General features: G+C 41.9%; 1 protein-coding gene across 6 annotated transcripts in view; it reads left to right on the plus strand.

Annotated features, from left to right (window-relative positions):
* The window catches only part of ATP9B (ATPase phospholipid transporting 9B (putative)), a 217,057-nt gene that overhangs the window by 75,904 nt on the left and 120,512 nt on the right, over positions 1–20,641 (plus strand). For all 6 annotated transcript variants that reach the window (XM_030868226.2, XM_060311086.2, XM_030868225.2 and 3 more), the window contains 2 exons: positions 10,434–10,514; positions 19,003–19,078. In XM_030868226.2, coding sequence (XP_030724086.1) covers positions 10,434–10,514; positions 19,003–19,078 — 157 coding nt within the window. The remainder of the gene's footprint in view (positions 1–10,433; positions 10,515–19,002; positions 19,079–20,641) is intronic.

Raw genomic sequence — 20,641 nt, forward strand, 5'->3', positions numbered from 1 at the left:
CGGCAGAGTGAGAAGGGGACAGACACCTCTGGACTTCTTGCTTGGCCTTTGCTGCCTGGGGAACGGGCAAGAGGTGGGACCAGAGGGCACAGGACTTAACGGATCTCAGTGTTTTTAGTGGTCTCTGAAACAGATCTCACGAGTGCTCAGAACCTCCTAAACTGCTGTACATCTTTTTTTTTTTTTTTAAGTCAAAATCACGGTTGTGGTCATTTGGTGTTTGTTTTGTGTTATACGTATGATTTATCTGAATGAGAGAAGCTTTATCTTACATGATTTGCTGATATTCACTGGAGAGTAAAGAAAGATTGAGGGTCTTCAGAATGACCTTGGACCCAAGCAGTTGGTTAAGGGAAAGGAAATTGAATCCTCTGGATTTGGTCACTTTCCTTAGATGGGTTGGATTTGATAGGAATAGCTACTGCACATAGCTTACAGTTAATTACTGTGAATAGCAGGAACCTTCCTTATTGTAAATATTGTACTTTCTGGAAACTAAATCTGTTTGGCATGTATAAGGCTTGGCAGTATTTTGTTTCTTTAGGCATCTTCCATTGCCTGTACTTAGGTAGTACCAAGGTTGAAATTCATTCCTTGCTTAGAGTTTGTTGGTTTCTTGGAGCTGTGGGTTCCTGGTTTTCTTCTCTTTTCCGTCCTCCTTTCTGCGCAGACCCCTGTCTCTGGGACACGAGCGACAAGTGTGTTAGACTTGCTGTTCCTGCAGGTGTCGAGCTTCTGCTGCTCTCTTCTCAGTCTTGTTCTCTTTCTGTGACTCAATTTTGACAGTTTCGGTTGCTCTTTTATTTTTTTTTTAGTTGCACAGCTTTTGGGATTTTAGTTCCCTGACCAGGGATTGAACCCAGGCCCTCAGCAGTGAGAGCACGGAGTCCTAACCACTGGAGCATCAGGGAATTCTCATTTTGCTGTCTTTAGATTCACTAATTTTATCTTGTACAGTGTCTAGTCTTCTGTTAAGACCACCCAGCTAATTTTTTTATTCCAAATCTTGTATTTTTAATCTCTGGAACCAGGTTCCACCTGGTCACCCATTTTTGTTATTGTTTGAATACTTTTCTTTCCTAATATGTTCATAGTTTCATTTAAATCTTTCAGCAGTTTACAACACTTATTCTTCGTCTGTTAATGCCATTGTCTCTGTTATTTTGGGCATGTTTCTTCTTAAAAAAATGTTCTCCTTGTTACAGGTCACACTTTCCTGCTTGCACAGCTGGTAATTTTTAGTTGGATGCTGGATATTGTAAATACTATATTTTTTTCTTCCTTCAAAACCTGTTGATCTTGATTTTCTTAGTTCAGTAACTTGTGGATAAACTTGATCTTTCCAAGAGTTGTCCTTAAACTTTGTTGGGGTGGCCATGGCTCATGGGCCCAGCCGCTCCGCGGCATGTGGGATGTTCCCGGACCGGGGCTCAAACCCATGTCCCCTGCATCGGCAGGCGGACTCTCAACCACTGCGCCACCAGGGAAGCCCCTGTTATATGTTTTTAAAGAGGTCTTTATATATAGTTTGCTAATCATATTTCATTCATTTGTTTTAATCTCTTCTAAATATTTTCATTTATAGTTTCTGTTGTCCGTATAAAAGTTTAGCATCCTTATATAAGGTGACCTAACAGTAATTTTACAATAGTCTTTAAAATAGTTACTTATGTAATGTGATAGAAGTGCTAATTATTACTATGGTGATGATCATATTACAATACGTAAATGCATCAAACTGACTTGTACACCTTAAATTTATACAATGTTATATGTCAAGTATATTTCAATAAAAATATTTTTTAAAAAATAAATAGTTACTGCTTTTGGTTTTATGCTTAGACCATTTCCACTCCATGACTATGTTTTAAATGGTTACTTTAAAATCACTCCTCCTTTACACATGAACTCTCCAGTCCAGCTAGCATTTGTTTGGAGTCGAGCTCTGAGTAGGAAATCAAACGTAAAACAACCTGCTGGCTGGTCGTAGCAGTACTGTTTGCTGAATAGCTCACTGTTTTAGCACAATTTTAAAATTGCCCTGGGAGGTTCCAGTTTTAAACTCTCGCCCTCAGTGTATGAGTGTGCAGGGTTCTCCAAACCTTTGCCGAGTGAGTACGTGTCGCAAACCTATTCCCCCAGCCTGTTTCCTGACTTTTCGCTTTAAAATACCTTTTGCCATATAACTTTGTTTAGGTAAATATTAAAATTAACTTTTGTTTAGGTAAATATTTATACGTTTTCCTTTTTGTTTGTGGATTTTGTGTTGTGCCAGAAGGCTGTTCTCCCACCAGTGTTCATTTATCATCTTAACCACTGTCAGTGTTTGTCAGCGGGTAGTCTAAAAGTGAGAGGCTGGCCATTAGCACTTACTGTCTTGTAATTATTAAAATATTCCCCGCACATGGACCCATAGAGAAGAGAGTTCAATCACATCATGAAATCTGTGTGGCTGAACGATAGATTTATGAGTGAGGTCGACTAAGCCCTTGTTAATAGAGCCTGCAGCTGGGCCGCAGTTTTCTCTGCCCAGGCTCCTCCTCTCTGCTCTCTCCAGCCTCACTCAGACTCCCAGTGTTTTCTGTGTGCTCTTCCTTCTTTCGCGTGGTGAGATGAATCTGTGCTGTCGCCTTGTCCCTGAAGACACCCAGCTTGCAGTTCTCACGCTACTTGTTAAAATGGTTAGTTTTCATCCTGAGACAGTCGTGGAGCCTGTTGACTTTCTAACGTGCTTTGAGCCCATTGCTGGGCTCCCGCTGCTCTCGCGCGCTTGCCTTTTTCCTCCTCTTTGTGCTTTCTCGTTTTTCTAGTGCGCGTCCTCAAGTGGTCTCTCCAGGATTGAAGGGGGAGGAAAGGTCACGAACCCCAAGTGACCGGAGGGTTTCTGTTTGCCATCAGGCTTGGAGGCCGCACCTCGGAGTCTGTCCCTCTGCACCTCACTTCCAGCAGTCACAGGTGCTCCAGGGCACACTGGGAAGCAGTTGCACAGAATAATCCTTTGTAGCAGATTTAATTCACTGAGAGTGTTAGAAAAGAAGTGCATTGTTAAGATACTGTATTAGAATTTTTCTGAAAGAAAAGCCAAACAACGAGTATGTGGTATGTGATGGCATTACCTGGATTCCAGGAGAGTGGGTCAGCTGTGACAGAGGCTAGTGTCGGGAAGGGCCATGCAGAGGACTGCTAGAAATGTCCACCCCTTGGTCGTGGTGGTGTCGTTGGTGCGTGCTTGTATTCCAATGCAGAAAATTGTACACTTTAAGCATGCATAATTTATTGCTTGTAAACGATATCTTAAGAAACTATTTAAAATTCCACTATGATGTTGTCTATATTTTTGAATATTCCCTTTGCTGTGATCACAGGAGGTACATTTTATTATATTCAATATTATAAGGATGTTTTCCTCATTTTTATTAGCGACAGATATGTATAAATTGCAAAATATTTAGAAAGTCAGAGTATGCAATTCATACAGTGCTACTTTTAAAATTTTATGGTTGATACACTTTGATAAAGAGTGTGTTAAGCATTTGGGTGAAGTAACTGGAAAATGAAAATGTTTTAAGTTTTGATATTAGCATAAAACCAAAAGGCAATATATTTTAGAAAACAGGAAATTTAGCTGAATTTATGATTCATCCATCAATTTATTTATTTATTTATAAAATTTATTTATTTATTTTTGGCTGCCTTGGGTCTTCGTTGCTGCACGTGGGCTTTCTCTAGTTGCGGCACGCGGGGGCTACTCTTTGTCGTGGTGCGTGGTCTTCTCATTGCGGTGGCTTCTCTTGTTGCAGAGCACAGGCTCTAGGCGTGCAGGCTTCAGTAGTTGTGGCACGCGGGCTCAGTAGTTGTGGCTTGAGGGCTCTAGAGCGCAGACTCAGTAGTTGTGGCACACGGGCTTAGTTGCTCTGCGGCATGTGGGATCTTCCTGGACCAGGGCTCGAACCTGTGTCCCCTGCATTGGCAGGTGGATTCTTAACCACTGTGCCACCAGGGAAGCCCCATCCATCAATTTAAATTTGTAGCTTCATATAATTTGACATATTAGGTATAGACTTTTTTTCATAGGAAAGAAAGCTCTAATTTCATTATGGACATAGGCAAGGCAATTTGGTTTTTCATCAAATAGCTTACGCTGTCCATAACTGTCACTCATTTTGACTTTTCTGTCTCTAATGTGATGGACCTGGGGAGTGTTTGGTGACATTTGCTGTTTGTCGCATCATCAGTGGAGCATTGTGTCCACAGTGACACCAAGAATGATTAAACCTACAATCCTTAGAGCTCTTTTTAAAGAATTGAGGACGCCACCAAGAATAAGCTCTCGAATTCTGTTGTGTCCAGAGCACCTAATGTGATCAGAGAATTGAAATTTAGTTGGAGCGGTGCTGCCGATCCAAACCTGTGACGGCAGGTCCAGCTTCTTGCTGTCGCGGACATGGAGACGTGTGGGAATGTGTTTCTGCTCTTGTGATCAGGCAAATTTATTAACGACAGTGAGGGCACAGTAATTTTCAATAAATCATGACTCGCTGATGTATTTCAAAAGATCCATATAGGAGTAAACAATACCATTTATATTTAATTAGTTTTATTGAACGAAAGGCAATTTTATTGGTAATGAACCACATGTTATGATTAAGGATGTATTTTAATGACCTTTAAGTAATGCGAACAAATGTTGCCCTTGACCTAATAGCAGAGGCTTTCCTACATTATTGAAAACTTCAGAATGATTTTTAAATTATCATGAAAAGCTTCGAATGACATTCTCATTATTGTGCCATTATTCAGTCATTTGATGTCTAATGTACTAGATGAAATGCATTCCTCTAAATGTTCATGTGCATGTGGAAATACGGGGGTTGTTGCTAGGCGGTTCTTTATTTCCATGTATCAAAAGGCAGTCTGTTATAGGAGAACTTCATTTTTTGAAAATGACTGTGACAGTATAGGACTTAAATGACGAGTGATCCTCCAGCTTGCCTTGTGCCAGGAGTCGGTTGGCTGTCTTTTCACAAGTCTAAAATTATTACGCAATGCATTTCTTCTTGTGTAAACTAGCCTGGCTTAATTAACTTGAACATAAATTTTTATTAGTTAACATATAATCTAAGTGCAGTAGCAGACCCACTGTGGTGAGCTGGTGTGTTCACCCTTCATCCAGTGCAGCGTCTCTGTTCTTCAGAACCTTAAAAACTAACCTGCACGTATTTTGCAGGCCCACTTGAAGGCATGTGAATGAGCTTCCCCAAGTTTAACGAGCTCTCAGAGAACTCTCACGGCAGGATGGGAGTGAGCTGTCCCTCTGCCCCACTGGCATTCTCAGCTGGCAGGTGCTGTCCTCAGCCCCAGGGGTCTGTGTGGTAGTTGCTGTGTAGGCAGTGGCCTCCCTTGCAGCCTAGAGTCATGGCTCCCTGCTGCGTCTGGAACTCAATAGTGGCCGTGGTGTTTTCGGTAGAGGATCATTCTGAGAGTGATGTTTGGAGGTTCAGTCATGAGCTCAAACCTTCCTAAGGCTTTGGAAGCACTGCATTCCATGTGTTAAGTCCCTTTCTGCTCTGAGATCTGGAGTGATACATCCCAGATCCAGAGAGACGTTTCTTCTCCCTCACCTAACAGCCCAGAGGTGGGTGGTCCCAGCTGAGTGCGCAGCTCTGTCGTCCGCAGTCAGTGACCTTCAGCTGCATCCCAGTGTCTGCTCCCCTGCAGCCTGGCCAGCGGGAGCGGAGGGCACGGAGATGGGGCAGCGGCCTCGTCACCCTCCTCCCTCCAGGTGAGCGGTGTGGGGAGGGCTGGCTGTGACCGTGCTGAGGGGGAGCCACGCGCCCACGCAAGGTCGCAAGTTCCGTCTTAAAACGGCGACGGGAAGAATGGTGGAGAGTGGTCTCTGTCATCATTCCTTCATTTTGTTTTCCATCGAGTTTCTTTGAGTACTTCCTACGCTTCTTACTGGGTGGTGTACGCTAACGCTTCTCCGTTGGTTCTCCTGGAGGGTTTACTGCCCTCAGAGCAGGCTGCTCCATGTAGAACTGTTGCTACGATTACCATTTTTATTAGAGTCACTTGTTCTCCAAGGAGCTTGAAGCAACATGAAAATTTGTATGTCCCTCAGCTACGTTGGAGTAGGAAATAAATGAAATGTAAGTGCCAAACCGTCCGTATGTCTTCTCGGAAGGAGAGGAGCCATGTTAGTTGTAGAGCGTTGCCTGTTCTCTGTTGAAGAATGTTTTCTTGAAGGGATGGAGCTTTCCAGACAGCCCATCAGGCAGGGCTCCCCTGGCAGAGGAGCTCTCCTGGGGAAGAGCCCACAGCCAGCTGCCCCTCCTGAGAGCCGGTGGGCGGCCGGGAAGGCAAGACCCGTGTCAGCCGCGCCCTGAGCCTCTGTGAATGTGGAGCGGCAGGAGCAGAGGGAATGAAGACGGGTCTCGAGGTCACTGTAAGAAATCTGGGAGGACATTAAGTCCAGACAGGAGCTGTGAGAAAAGATCAAGAGCAGAGTAAGACCTCTTGGAAAGACACGTGATGGCAGAGGTCCGTCGAGTATCAGGACAGGAACGTGGCTCAACAGGGGAAGCAGAGTGGGACTTCCGGGTCTAGCTTGGTCCTCAGCACCACCTGTCCTCCTCCTCTGCGTGTTGTTAACTGTCCCGAGGTAAAATTGGCATACAAAAAAAAAATTGCCCAGAATTAAACTGTGCACTTCGCTACACCTGTGAAACCATCACCACAGACAAGATAGGGAGACCCCTGTCACTGCCAGCCTGTCATCCTTTGTGTGTGTGTGGTCAGCTGGGGTTCCTCTTTTCGATAGCAGTGCTTTCCCACTTTTCCACTCTCCTGTAATTTCTGCTCCACCCGCCTTTCTCTCATCAGATGATCTTGCCTTGCAGAGAAAAAGCATTAAATCAAATGGAAATCCCCTCCATTTCCCACCCTCCCGGCACCTCACCCCCCACCTGCTGGTGCAGCGAAGCCGTGTCCCCTCTCCTGTCTGAAGGGAAGTCTTCCGCCGCCTTTGCCTCCCCCTGCTTTCTCGAGACCTCCACCTGCCGGTTACTCCCTGCCCTGCCTTCTCCTAGCCTCTCCCTCTGCCGACCCCTTTTTCTTAGCCCTCAGGCCTTCAGCCAACTCTAGTGCCTCAGGTGGCGCTTCCTCAGGTTTAGGTTACTTGAATATATTTAGAAAGCTGACTTGCTTTGTTCATTGGCTTTTCAGCTATTCTACCTCTTTGCATGTTTTTACTACTTGCTAGAGATGGCAATATGCAGTTAACCAAAAGTGTATTGTGAAAGCTTCACGTTGTATCACTTCACATTAAATTAAGAACCTTGTAATTGAATAGATGCATTTACCCCGCTCACTTTTGACGCTGAGGCACGTTGCGCATTTTTTGTGTGCATATATATTTGTATGCATTTATGTACTTTTTGTATATGCAGTGTATCTACGTGTATCATAAACTGTTCTGTTTTATCTGTATCTTAAAGAAGTAAAGTGAAGAGACAGGATTTTTGTTTTTCTTTTGATATTAACCGTGTTTGTTCCTTACCATTCCTTCCTAAAGATCTGAGTTTCTACTGGATATCATTTCCCTTCAGCCTAAAGAACTTCTGTTAGCATTTCTCGTAGTGCATGTCTGCTAGCAGTGATTCGCATTTTCATTTATCCGAAAATACCTTAGTTTCACCTGGCCTGTTTTTGTGAAGTATATTTTTGCTGAATATTGAATTCCGGGTTGACCAGTTTTTCCTCCCCACAGCACTTTAAATGTTTTGTTCCATTGTGTTCTGCTTTCCTTATTTGTGATGAGAAATCAGTGTTGTTTTGCTAGTTTTTGCCTGCATGTAATGTGTCATTTTTCTCCAGGTATTTTTGAGATCTCTATCTTTGGTCTCCTACTATGCTGTGACTTTGATTGTTTAAACTTTTCCTCATCTGTCGAGGGTTCGCTGGGCCTCCTGAAGCTGCACATTTATGGCTGTCAGCCAGTTTGGCATATTTTCAGTCATTGTTTCTTCAAATACCTTTTCTTCCTCGTTCTCTCTGTGTGCTGCTTCCAGGAACCCAACTGCAAACAGACTCCTGCTGTTCTCTCGGACACTGCGGCCATACTCACCTTCAAGATCTGTCTCCTCTGTGTTCTTCAGATTCATCATCTCTTGGCCTGTCTTCAAGTTCACAGACTGTTCTCCAGTCTGCTGTTAAGCCATCTAATGCATTTATTTCAGATGTATTTTTTTCAATTATAGAATTTCCAGTTGGTTCTTTTTTTGTATACGTGTTTTCTTTTTCTCTGCTGTGGTTTCCTGTTTGTTTATTGTTTATTAGGAGAATGTTTTCCTTTAAAAATTTGAGATGTTCTAGTAACTGCTTTGAAATTCTCATCTCTTAATTCTGATGTCTAGTCATCTCAGAATTAGTCTTCTTTGATTGGACTCTACTTGAATGTGGATCCTGTGTTCTCATTTCCTCCTGTGTCTGGACATTTTGATTGGATCTTCAGCATTACTGATGCATTGTAGAGACTCTGGATTCTATGATGTTCTTCTGAAGAGCATTGGGGGTTTTGTTTGGTTTTGTTTTGACTGGTGGTAACTGAGTGAAGTCAGACTGCCAGCTCCATCTTCCCTTCAGTGAGGAGCGGCGGAGGTCTTTGTTCCTTTCTTCTGGCCGAGCCGGACTGCCTGAAACCTGCCTGCACAGTGGCTTGGGCTGAGCATCAGAGCGCGCACAGCACTGCGGCCCCCTGAGGCCGCCTGTTCCTCTCGCACATCAGCGGCTGTGGTCTGACCTTTGTTCTTCATGTCCGGAAGGCTGTGTTTTCTAAGTGTTAGCAGCCATGAGGCAAAACCAAAACAAAACAGGAAACAAACGAAACCTATAAAAATGGCAAACTGTCTGTGACGGGGGATCCTCCAGACGCCCCCAGTTTTGATGATTCTCTCGGAGGGCTCCCAGGGCTCAGCGTCTTGTCCTCCTCGTGGCCGTGAGTGGTTACAGTGAAAGGGCTCAGAGCAGTCAGCACAGAGAACAGGCACAGGGCAACATCGCAGGAAAGCAGGCAAGAGCTTCCAGACTCCCCTCCCAGGGGACTCACACAGGACACGCTGAGGTCCCCACCATCATGTGGGAACACGTGGGAAGTAGTTTCTACCAGGGAAGCTCATTAGAGACTCACAGGGCCTTTACTGGGGGCTGGGCCTGGAGGCACCCTCTGCCTGGGACGTACCACACGCCAGATGCACCCCCCCATATCCCCCGCCCCCCGCAAGAAGGAAAGTGGGTGTTCCTCATGAGCCGTGTTGCTTGAATAACTGGTTTAGGCACTCTCTTATCTGGGAAGGGTGGCAGCTCTCCTGGGATCCACATTCCCAGACCGCAGCCAAGGGCCGGCCTTGCAGGCAGGGCTTTCTCAGGCCTGCTGTGTGAAACTTCCTGCACAGCCCACTCGCTTGGCCGGGGCGTGTTTGCAGCAAAAGTATACGCAGCATTGTTATCCTTAGACCCGGCGCGGCCGGGTGAGACCAGCCCGCACTCTTGGTATGGTGAGCCCTTTGGGAGGGCTGAAGCAGTGCCCGTGCACCGTCACCGAGGAGCCCGAGCTGTCAGGTGTGCCCAGCGGCCCCTTTGGGTTTCAGGCGCCGGCCTCTGGCAGAAGCGGTCAGGGCAGTGCAGGTTTCCTCAGCGGGAGGGGAGCCTGCGGACGCTTGTGGGAGGCTCAGCTGATCTTGTCCTCTCTCTGCTCCTCCCCAGGGTCAGGGCTTTGTTCCTTCTGTCATCACAGGATCCTCGTGCACCAGGCGGCAATCCTAACTCTGTCTCTTCAGACATCCCTTCCTCCCCAGGCCTTTCAGCTGGAAGGGTTTTAGGCAAGAAACAAAGTATTTTTTGCAGGAAAATATTTTCCTATAACTTAACCAGGAAGACACACCATGTTCAGGATTTGGTCAAGAAGAACGCTGAATCCTCAGACTTTTTCAGATGGCTCTCCATAGCTCCCACCCCTTCCATCCTGAGCGTTAATCTTGGGCGTGGCCCAGGACAGGTCACCCCCTTGCTGGGACAGCTCTCTTAGTAATCAGACCGCAGCGTTAGGTGTGAGTCTCGGGAGGGGGGGCAGGCTTGCGGGCCGCGGGGCTGCCTCGGTGCCCTGTGTCTTATAAGCGTCGCCGGCTGCTTCTGACACAACCTGCCAGGGGGCAGCAGTTGTCCATTGGAGTTGGGAGAGTCCGCACACCTCCGTTGGCCTTAAAAACTGTTCCTTTGAGTTCTCTTCCATCCTCATCCGTAGCGTTGGCAACAAAACATAAGAAAACCGTCACTTTTGGTAAATAAGATATGAAAAGTATTAATTGGTAATTGGAAAATTTCCAAGTCATTTTGTTTAATTATTATGGAATTAATTCAGATATTCTGTTTTCCAGGACCTTTTTTCTATCAATGCTTATGTTTATGCTCAGAAGCCACAACTGGATATTCATAGTTTTGAAGGCACATTTACCAGGGTAAGTTAAGTCTTTTGTTAAACACAAATGTATTCACTATGTAAGTTAAAAGTAGCAAACCTTTATTTTGAAAAAGTAATTAAATCAATAATCAATTCAAACAAGTTCTGAACTAAAAAGTGAAGAACTAGAGAATATTTCAAGTTCTTAAATTTTCCTATAGCAAATATTTCTTTGGGGTACATTCAGTACAGTTTTTCTACTTTTAGCATATTTACTCTTTTTTTAAAAAATTTATTTATTTATTTTTGGCTGCGTTGGGTCTCTGTTGCTGTGCGCGGGCTTTCTCTAGTTGCAGTGAGCGGGGACTGCTCTTCGTTGCAGTGTGGCGGCTTCTCCTGTTTCAGAGCGTGAGCTCTAGGCGCGTGGGCTTCAGTAGTTGTGGCACGCGGGCTCAGTAGTTGTGCCTCGCGGGCTCTAGAGCGCAGGCTCAGTAGCTGTGGCGCACGGACTTAGTTGCTTCGCGGCATGTGGGATCTTCCCGGACAGGGAACCAAACCCATGTCCCCTGCATTGGCAGGCGGATTCTTAACCACTGTGCCACCAGGGAAGTCCCAGCATATTTATTCTTGATAAGATCCTTTTCCCTTAAAATATTATGAGTCAGTAAAATGAAGTAATTCAGCTATTTCAGTTTTGATTTTGGATAATAGTTAATACATTATGATATCCACATCATTTCTTGATTTTTATTAACTGGTTGGATGGATATCTGTATGTGCACGTCCATTTCCTTATATACACACATGTGTGTTTCATTCTACATTCTCTTCATTATTATGGCGTTTTGGTATAGCCATCTACTTCTCTCTTTTTAGAGTTGATACTTTGTTCTATAAAACCATTAAAGTCAAAAGGAAAACTCAGTATTCCTGGATTATCTATTTCTGAGTTAGGCAGCTTTTATCTCTTTACCTTGAACGGCTACCCCGGTTGTAAGCACAGGGTGGTTCCCTGCCGGACAGTTTTCTGTGGAAGAAACAGGGAAGGGTGCTGGTGCTGCAGCCAAGGACTTGGATAAGCTCCTGTGTTGTGAAGACTGTAATGATGGTGTGGGAGCCACTGGGTGAGAGCTTGATTTGGTTCCTGATATATTTGGAAATTTATAAATATATTATCACCATTAGTATAAAACTATATAAAAATAAAAAGGTTAAAGGTATTTAAAAATTTTATAGCCTTACCATCCTAATATAAATAGTCATATTATTCTTTTGACTCTTCCCCTTCAAATTGTTTCCCATGTACGTACATACTGGAATAATATAAGCCTCATTTTTTTCCCCGCTTAAGATATATATTTCCTTAGTATTTTCTATATTGATGCAGCCATATAATTATCAATAGATATTTTTAAGCTAAAACTTCTAAATGCAGCAAGTGTAACATATTTTACTTGACAAACTGTAACTCCTAAGGGACTTTGAAATGAAGGCAAAAGTGTGTGTGTGTCTGCAGAAACAGAGAATGGCCGTGTGCTGGCTTCAGAGTATGGAGTAGACAAACCCCTTTAATCAAGGGCTGTCTGCGGAGCTCCTGCATTTCAAGACCCAGTTTAAGTACCATCATTTGGAAGGCTTCCTTGTATTCCCTTTTCTTTGATATTGTTGCACTTCTGCCTGCCTTTATATTTGCCCTTGGGGTTCTATTTTGTCATTGTTCTGTGCTCGTTTAGCTCTCACATGAAACCAGAAACTACTTAGGTGAATGGCTGTCTTACTTCTTCTCATAGCTCCAGTTTCTAATACAGGACTTGGTGTATATTCAGATACCAAGTACACATCTGAATGAATTGAAGAACTCTCCTATTTACAGATGATATAACTAAGGCACAGTTAAAAGAAACACCAGTTTATAATCCTAAAGTGAATTGTTTCTTGAGGAATAGCACCCCACCTGTGTGGACAGGTAGGGTTGCTTCTGTGTTTTAGCTACTGTGAATAATGCTGCTGTGAATGTGGGAATACAGATATATCTTTGAGACCCTCCTTTTAGTTCTTTCAAGTATATACCCAGAAGTGGAATTTCTGGATCATATGATAATTCTATTTTCAATTTTTGTGGAACTGCCAAAAGCAGTTCCACAGCGGTTATACTGTTTTACATTCTCACCAGCAGTGAACAGTGGGTCCAGTTTCTCCACATCCTCACCAGAACTTGTTGTTTTCTGATAGTAGCCATGTTACTGGGTTTGAGAAGTTACCTCATTTTGGTTTTGATTTGCACTTTACTAGTGATTAGCAATGTTGAGCATCTTTTCATGTTCTTTATGGCCATTTGTATACCTTCTTTTTTTTTTTTTTTTTTTTTTTGTGGTACGCGGGCCTCTCACTGCTGTGGCCTCTCCCGCTGCAGAGCACAGGCTCCGGACGCGCAGGCTCAGCAGCCATGGCTCACGGGCCCAGCTGCTCCGCGGCATGTGGGATCTTCCCGGACTGGGGCACGAACCCGTGTCCCCTGCATCAGCAGGCGGACTCTCAACCACTGCGCCACCAGGGAAGCCCTGTATACCTTCTTTGGAGAAATGTCTATTCAAGTCCTTTGCCCATTTTCAAATTGGGTTGTTTGGGTTTTTTGTTGAGTTTTAGGAGTTCTCCATATATTCTGGATATTAATTCCTTCTCAGGGACTTGATTTGTACGTATTTTCTTCCATTCTGTGAGTTGCCTTTTACTCTGTTGATAGTGCCTTTGAAGCACAAAATTCGTTGATCTTCATGAAGTCCAGTTTGTTTATTTTCTCCTTTGTTACTTGTGACTTTGCTGTCTTATCCAAAAAATCATTGCAAAACCTAATATCATGAAGCTTTTGTCCTATGTTTTCTTCTAAGTGTTTTATTATTGTAAGTCTTGCATTTAGATCTTTGATCCCTTTTGAGTTATTTTTGTATATATTGTTAGGGAAGGGTAACTTCATCCTTTGCATATGGATATCCAGTTTTGTCAGCATCATTTGTTGAAAAGATTGTCCTTTCCCCATTGGGTGGTCTTGGCACCCTTGTCAAAACATTTAACCTTATATGCAAGGGTTTTTTCCTGGGCTCTCCACTTTATTCCATTGGTCTATATGTCTGTCTTTAGGCAGCACTATACTGTTTTGATTACTGTAACTTTGTATTACGTTTTCAAATCAGGAAGTATGAGCCCTCCAGTTTAGTTTTTCTTTTTCGAGATTGTTTTGAATATTTCAGTTCCCTTGATATTCCATATGAATCTTAGAATGGATTTTTCTATTCCTGAAAAAAACGTCGTTGGGATTTTGATAAGGGATTGCATTGAATCTGTAAATCACTTCGGGTAATACTGACATATTAACAATATTCAGTCTTCTCATCCATGAACATGGGATGCGTTTCCATTTATTTATGTCTTTTTTACTTTCTTTTGGAAATATTTTGTAGTTTTCATTGTACAAATCTTTCACTTCCTTGGTTAAATTAATTCCTAAATATTTTATTGTTTTTGATGCTATTATAAGTGGAATTGTTTTTGTAATTTCTTTTTCAGATAGTTCATATATAGAAACGCAAGTGATTTTTGCATGATGAATTTGTATTCTGCTACTTTGCTGAATTCATTTATTAATCCAACCATTTTTTTGTGAACTCTTTAGGATTTTCTACGATCATAACATCTGCAAACAGAGATAATTTTACATCTTCCTTTCCAAATTGTGCCTCTTATTTCTCTTTTCTGTACAACTGCTGTGGCTAGAACTTCCAGTATTATATAGTATGTTGAATAGTTGTGGTGAAAGCAGACATTCTGATCTTAGAGGAAAAGGTTTTAGTATTTCACCATTTGGTATCGTGTACCCAGTGGGTTTTTCATATATGGCTTTTATTATGTGGAGGTAGTTAGTTCCCTTCTATTCCTAGTGTGTTGAATGTTTTTTATCATAAAAGGGTGTTGAATTTTGGCAAATGTGTTTTCTGCATCAATTGAGATGATCGTGTGGAGTTTTTCTCTTCATTCTGTTAATGTGATGTATTTTGTTGATTGATATATACGTTGAACCGTTGTTGCATTTCAGGAATAAATCTCACTTGGTCACAGAGTTTAATCCTTTTAATATGCTGCTGAATTTGTTTTTTTGGTATTTTGTACAGGATTTTTGCATCATTGTTCATAGAAGATATTGGTCTGTAGTTTACTTTTCTAGTAGTCTCTTAGTCTGGCTTTGATATGAGGGTTGTGCTGGCCTCACAGAGTGAATTAGGAAATGTCCTTCCTCTTCAATTTTTTGGAATAATTTGAGAAAGATTAATATTAATTCTTTAAATTTTTGGTAGATTTCACCAGTGAAGTCATCAGATCTAGGGATTTTCTTTGTCAGGAGATTTTTGAGTATTGATTTAATCTCTACAAGGTATAGGTCTGTTTAGTTTTTTTATTTCTCCATGATTAGTCTTGGTAGATTTTGTGTTTTTTAGGAATTTGTCCATGTCACCTAGGTTATCCTGTTTGTTAGCGTATGGTTGTTCATAATACTCTCTTATAATCCTTTTTATTTTTTTAGAATCATAGTAACATCCCTACTTTCATTTCTGATTTTAGTAATTTGAGTCTTCCTTTTTTTCTTAGTCCATCTAGCCAAAGGTTTTTCAAATTTGTTGATCTTTTTGAAGAAGTAACTTTCATATTTATTAATTTTTCCTGTTCTTTATTTTGTTTATCTCTACTCTGTTCTTTATTTTTACCTTCCTCTGCTAACTTTGGGTTTAATTTGTTCTTCTTTTTCTAGTTCCTTAAGTTCTAAAGTTAGGTTGTTGATTTGAGATCTTTCCTGTTTTGGAATTTAAACAATTATAAATTGTTATAAATTATATAACTATATAAGCTAGAAATTTCCCCCTTAGCACCACTTATGCTGTATCCCGTGGGTTTTTATAAATTATATTTTCCTTGTCACTTGTCTCTAAGTATTTTCTAATTTCCCTTTTCATTTTAATTCATTGGTTTTTTTTTAACATCTTTATTGAAGTATAATTGCTTTACAATGGTGTGTTAGTTTCTGCTGTATAACAAAGTGAATCAGCTATACATATACATATATCCCCATATCTCCTCCATCTTGCATCTCCCTCCCACCCTCCCTATCCCACCCCTCTAGGTGGTCACAAAGCACTGAGCTGATCTCCTTGTGCTATGTGGCTGTTTCCCACTAGCTATCTATTTTACATTTGGTAGTATATATAAGTCCATGCCACTCTCTCACTTCGTCCCAGCTTACCCTTCCCCCTCCCTAATTCATTGTTTTTTAAAAAGAATGTTGTTTGATTTCCACAATTTTGTGAATCTTCTGTTATTAATTTCTAACTATATCTTGTCATGGTTGGAGTAGATATAGATACTTTGTATGATATCTATTTTTTAAAATCTATTGAGACTTAATTTGTGGCCTAACATAAGGTGTATCTTAGAAAATACCCCATATGCACTTGAGAACAATGTGTATGCTGTTGTTGTGTGGAGTGTTCTATATATGTCTGTTAGATCTAATTGGCTTATTGTGTTAAGTTCTCTATTTCCTTACTTCAGTCTGGTTGTTCTGCCCATAACTGTGTGTGGGATATAAAAGTCTTCAACTATTTCTCCCTTCAGTTCTATCAATTGTTGCTTCATATATTGTCTTTTATTAGGAGCATAATGGTGTATAATTATCATATCTTTTACCTTATTGAACATTTAATTAATACATAATGTCTCTTGTGATCCTTTTTGATTTAACATCTGTTTTTTCTGACATTAGTATAGCTACCCCTGCTCTCTTTTGCTCACTATTTGCAGGGAATATCTTTTCCCATACTTTAACTTTCAACTTCTTTGTGTCTTTGGATCTAAAGTGAGTCTCTTGTAGATAGCATATAGTTGGATCATTTGTTTTTATCCATTCTGCCAATATCTGTCTTGTGATTGGTGAGTTTAATCCATTTATATTTGAAGTAATTAGTGATAAGGAGCAATTTATTTCTGTCATTGTACTATTTGTTTTCTATATGGCCTATAGTTTTATTGTCTCTCATTTCCTGCATTACTGTCTTGTATTTTGTTTCATTGATTTTTTTTTATAGTGAAATGTTTAAATTTGTTTCTCATTTCTTTTGAGTATACTCTGTAGCTGTTTTCTTTTTGGTTACCATGGGGATTACATTTAACACCCTGAAGTTATAACACTCTAATTTGAGTTTACACCAAGTTAAGTTCAATAACATATTAAAACTCTGCTCCTTTACAGCTCTTTCCTCAGCTCTTTCAGTTGTCACTGTCACAAAATTATATCTTTATATATTGTGTCCTAAAAATATCAACTAATAATTCTTTTAAATGCATGAGTGTCTTAAATTATGTAGAAATAAGGTTTGGAGTTACAAACCAAAGTTACAATAATACTAGCTTTTAGAATAATAAGCTTTTTTTCTCTAAATATATTAGTCTCTTAAATCATGTAGAGAAGAAAGAGTACAGTTACAAACCATTGTTACAATAATATTTACTTTTATAATTATTCATCTGCATTGAGATCTTTAATTCTCCATGTGGTTTTGAAGACTGTCTAGTGTCCTTTTATTTCAGTCTTCAGGACTCCCTTGAGCAGCACTTCTTGCCCGGAAGGTCCAGTGGTCACCAGCTCCCCTCAGCTTCTCCCCCGCTCCCCAATTTGGCTAAGCATGCATTTTTAAAAAACTTGTTATTGGAGTATAGTTGATTTACAGTGTTCCTCAGCTTTTGTTTATCTGGGAATGTCTTGATTTCTCCCTCACTTTTGAAGGACAGTTTTGCTGGATATAGGATTCTTTGTGGACAGTTCTTTTTCTTTTAGCACTTTGTCTATACCAGTGCACTGCCTTCTGGCCTCGATAGTTTCTGATGAGAAATCTGCTAATCATTTTATTGAGGATCGCTTGTATGTGACGATTCACTTCTTTCTTGCTATTTAAGATTCTCTCTTTGTCCTTGTCTTTGGAAAGTTTGATTATAATGTGTCTTGGTGTGGGTCTCTTTCAGTTCTTACATGGATTTGACTGAGCTTGAATACTTACATTCATGTCTTTCATTAACTTTGGGGGATTTCAGCCATTATTTCTTCAAATAGTCTCTCTGCCCCTTTATCTCTCTCTTCTTCTTCTTGGATTTCCACAGTGTGTATACTGGTTCGCTTTTTTCTGTCCTTCAGATCCCTTAGGCCCTTTGAACTTTCTGCAGTCTCTTTTCTTTCTCTTTCTCAGCCTCAGTAATTTCCATTGTCCTACCTTCAGGTTCACTAATTCTTTCTTCTGTCTGCTCAAAACTGCCTTGAATCCCTTTAGTGAATTTTTCATTTTGCTCATCGTACTTTTCAGCTCTTGAATTTCTTTTGGTTTCTGTTTGGGTTTTCTATTTCTTCATTCACACTTCTGCTTTGTTCATACATTGTTTTCTTGACTCTCTCCACATCTTTATGTCTTTGAACATCTTTAATATTTTTCTTTTAAAATCTTTGCCTAGTATAACTGCCATCAGATCTTTTTCAGGGATAGTTTCTGTTGATTTATATTTTTCCTTTGAAAGGACCATACCTTTCTGTTGGTTTTTATGCCTTGTTATTTTTTTGTTGAACACAGTACATTTGAATATAATAATGTGGTAACTCCAGAAGTCAAAACCAGGGTTCGTTGGGTTTCTGTCATTGCTTTTGTTTATTTTATTTTATTTTTTGATTGTGGTAGGCTCTCTCTCTGCTGAGGCTCAGCCTGAGGTATAAACTTAATGCTTTCTTATGTCTTTTCTGAGCCTTTCCTGGGCATGTGCCATCATTTTCTGTCTTTTTGTGTCTATGCAGTTGTTTTTGAATGTCCTAGTCTTTAATGTCTGTCTTCCAAAAGGGGGAAAAGAGAAAAACAAAGGGGGATAAACGGGGCACTCGCCCTTGAAATCCACTTGGTGGGGGAGGGGTTTGCAACAAGGGGGGAGATGTGGCAACAATGGCCACCTGCCTCTTTGGCTGCATCTCTGCCATCTTAAGCAGCATCAGAGCACAGATTCCTGATATTGGAGGACAAGGTCCTTTTGGTCCACCCTGGCTGGCTTCTGCAAGCTGCTCTAGAAACACGTGTATGGCCTCCTGCCATGTGGCTGAGGGTGGGATGGGTAGGTGCTACGTGCTAAGACCTGAAAGTCACCACAATTGATTGCAGTAACCATCCAGCGCTTCCTCTGGAACTTGCAAGCCTTAACCAGCTCTGGATTCTAAATTAGTTACATCAGACAGATTCTGTCCCTGTAGTTGTGGCCCAGGTTGGGGGCCATTCCTGGTGCTTCTTGCTCCGCCATCATCCCAGAATCCTCTGTGTAAATTCCTGTCTTTTACCCCTATTTTTCACTGCCTTTTCACTGCTCGTTAGCTGGATCCAGCTGGTGGACTTGTTTTTAACACTGTGGATATCTGAAGTACGAGTAATAAAAAAGTTGCTAATTTGCTTTTTTCTTACTTTTTTCTCCTTGAACAGGAAGATAGTGATCCACCCATTCATGAAAGTCTCAGCATAGAAAATACCTTGTGGGCAAGCACTGTTGTTGCATCAGGTGAGAAATAAGCTCTGTTTTTCACATGAATTCGCACATATAGGAGACGCTTTGTGTTTTTAAGTGACTCCAAACAAATGTTGTCAAAGTGCTTTGCACCACAGGGACCTTATTAAACATATACTCCCGTTCAGTGGATGTGGACCAGGCCTTAGAGTCTGCATCTCAGACAAGCCCAGGGCGAGGCTTGCGCTGCTGCTTATCACGCTTGGAGGAGCTAGGCTGAAACAGCTAAGGAGGGTGCACCCTTGTGTAGCAAGGCAGGGGGCATTTGGCTAGTTTTGACATCTGTTTCATGGCAAACTTGTCAGTGTGCCTTAAAGACAGGTGGCACAGCAGAACCGGGGAAGCAAACGGTGACTTCAGAGGGCTCTGACCACTTCTCATTCATCTAACAGCTGAGGAGGTCGGTGTGGTCGCTTGTCTATGAGGGAGAGAAGTATTAGATGAGACAGGGACCTTAGGAGGGAGATTGGGTTGGGCCTTTAGGGGCCACGATGAAGGTTCTTTTAAGTAAAATTGGAGTATGTTGGAATATTTCCAGTGGTTGAACAGGGAGGCCACTTAAATGTACATTTTGTAAAGTCAATTTCTCTGAGAGGCATTGAAAATCTAAGTGATTATCACCTTTTTAGAAAATGATTGACCTTGTGGATGGTACCAGGAGGTACCAGCAGGGAGCGTTAAGGGTGCTGGTGGGATAGGATGCGGAGAAGCACTCAAGGGAGGAATGTCTGTCTCAGCATCTGTCACCAGTGTTGGCAGCGCTCCCCTTAGAGCACAGTCCTCCTTCTGGGGTTGTGTATGGGATCTCCGCTCCAGACCTGGCCCTGGTGATACAGTGTGGGACAGCTTATGGTGAGAAAGAAATGAAGAAAATGAGCCAAAGGGAATTCCCTGGTGGCCTAGTGGTTAGGATTCGACGCTTTCACTGCCAGGGCCCAGGTTCATTCCCTGGTCGGGGAACTAAGGTTCTGTAAGCCGCGTGGTGCAGCCGAAAATAAAAAGAAAGAAAAAGAGAGAAGTCATTTGAGCTATGCTGAGTATCTCAGAAAAGTGCAGGGTGCCTTGAAAACAAAGAAGTGAAAACCTTACCTGGTCAGGGTCTGGAGGAGGCTTCCCTGAAGAAGAAACACGTGAACTAGATTTTAAACCACACAGACGGCACTGACTGTGTGCAGAGGCCTCATGCTGAGGGGCACAGCAGGCTGAAGACAGGGTTCCGAGGGCAATGTGCCTGGCACGTGGAGCAGGAGGGGCTCAGATCCATGCAGGGCACTTCAGCGTTTGTGCTAAGATGGGGCGTGGGTACACAGAAGGGTCAGGGAGCTGCTAGACCAGAGCACATGTCCCCTGTAGAGGACAGGGAATGAACAGTTTATTTATTTGAATTTTTGAATTTTATTTATTTTTTATACAGCAGGTTCTTATAAGTTATCTATTTTATACATATTAGTGTGTACCTGTCAATCCCAATCTCCCAATTCGTCCCACCACCGTCCCCCCTGCCACTTCCCCCCTTGGTGTCCATACATTTGTTCTCTACATCTGTGTCTCTATATC

The sequence above is a fragment of the Globicephala melas genome, chromosome 13, assembly GCF_963455315.2.
Source record: "Globicephala melas chromosome 13, mGloMel1.2, whole genome shotgun sequence".
NCBI classification, from domain to species: domain Eukaryota; kingdom Metazoa; phylum Chordata; class Mammalia; order Artiodactyla; family Delphinidae; genus Globicephala; species Globicephala melas.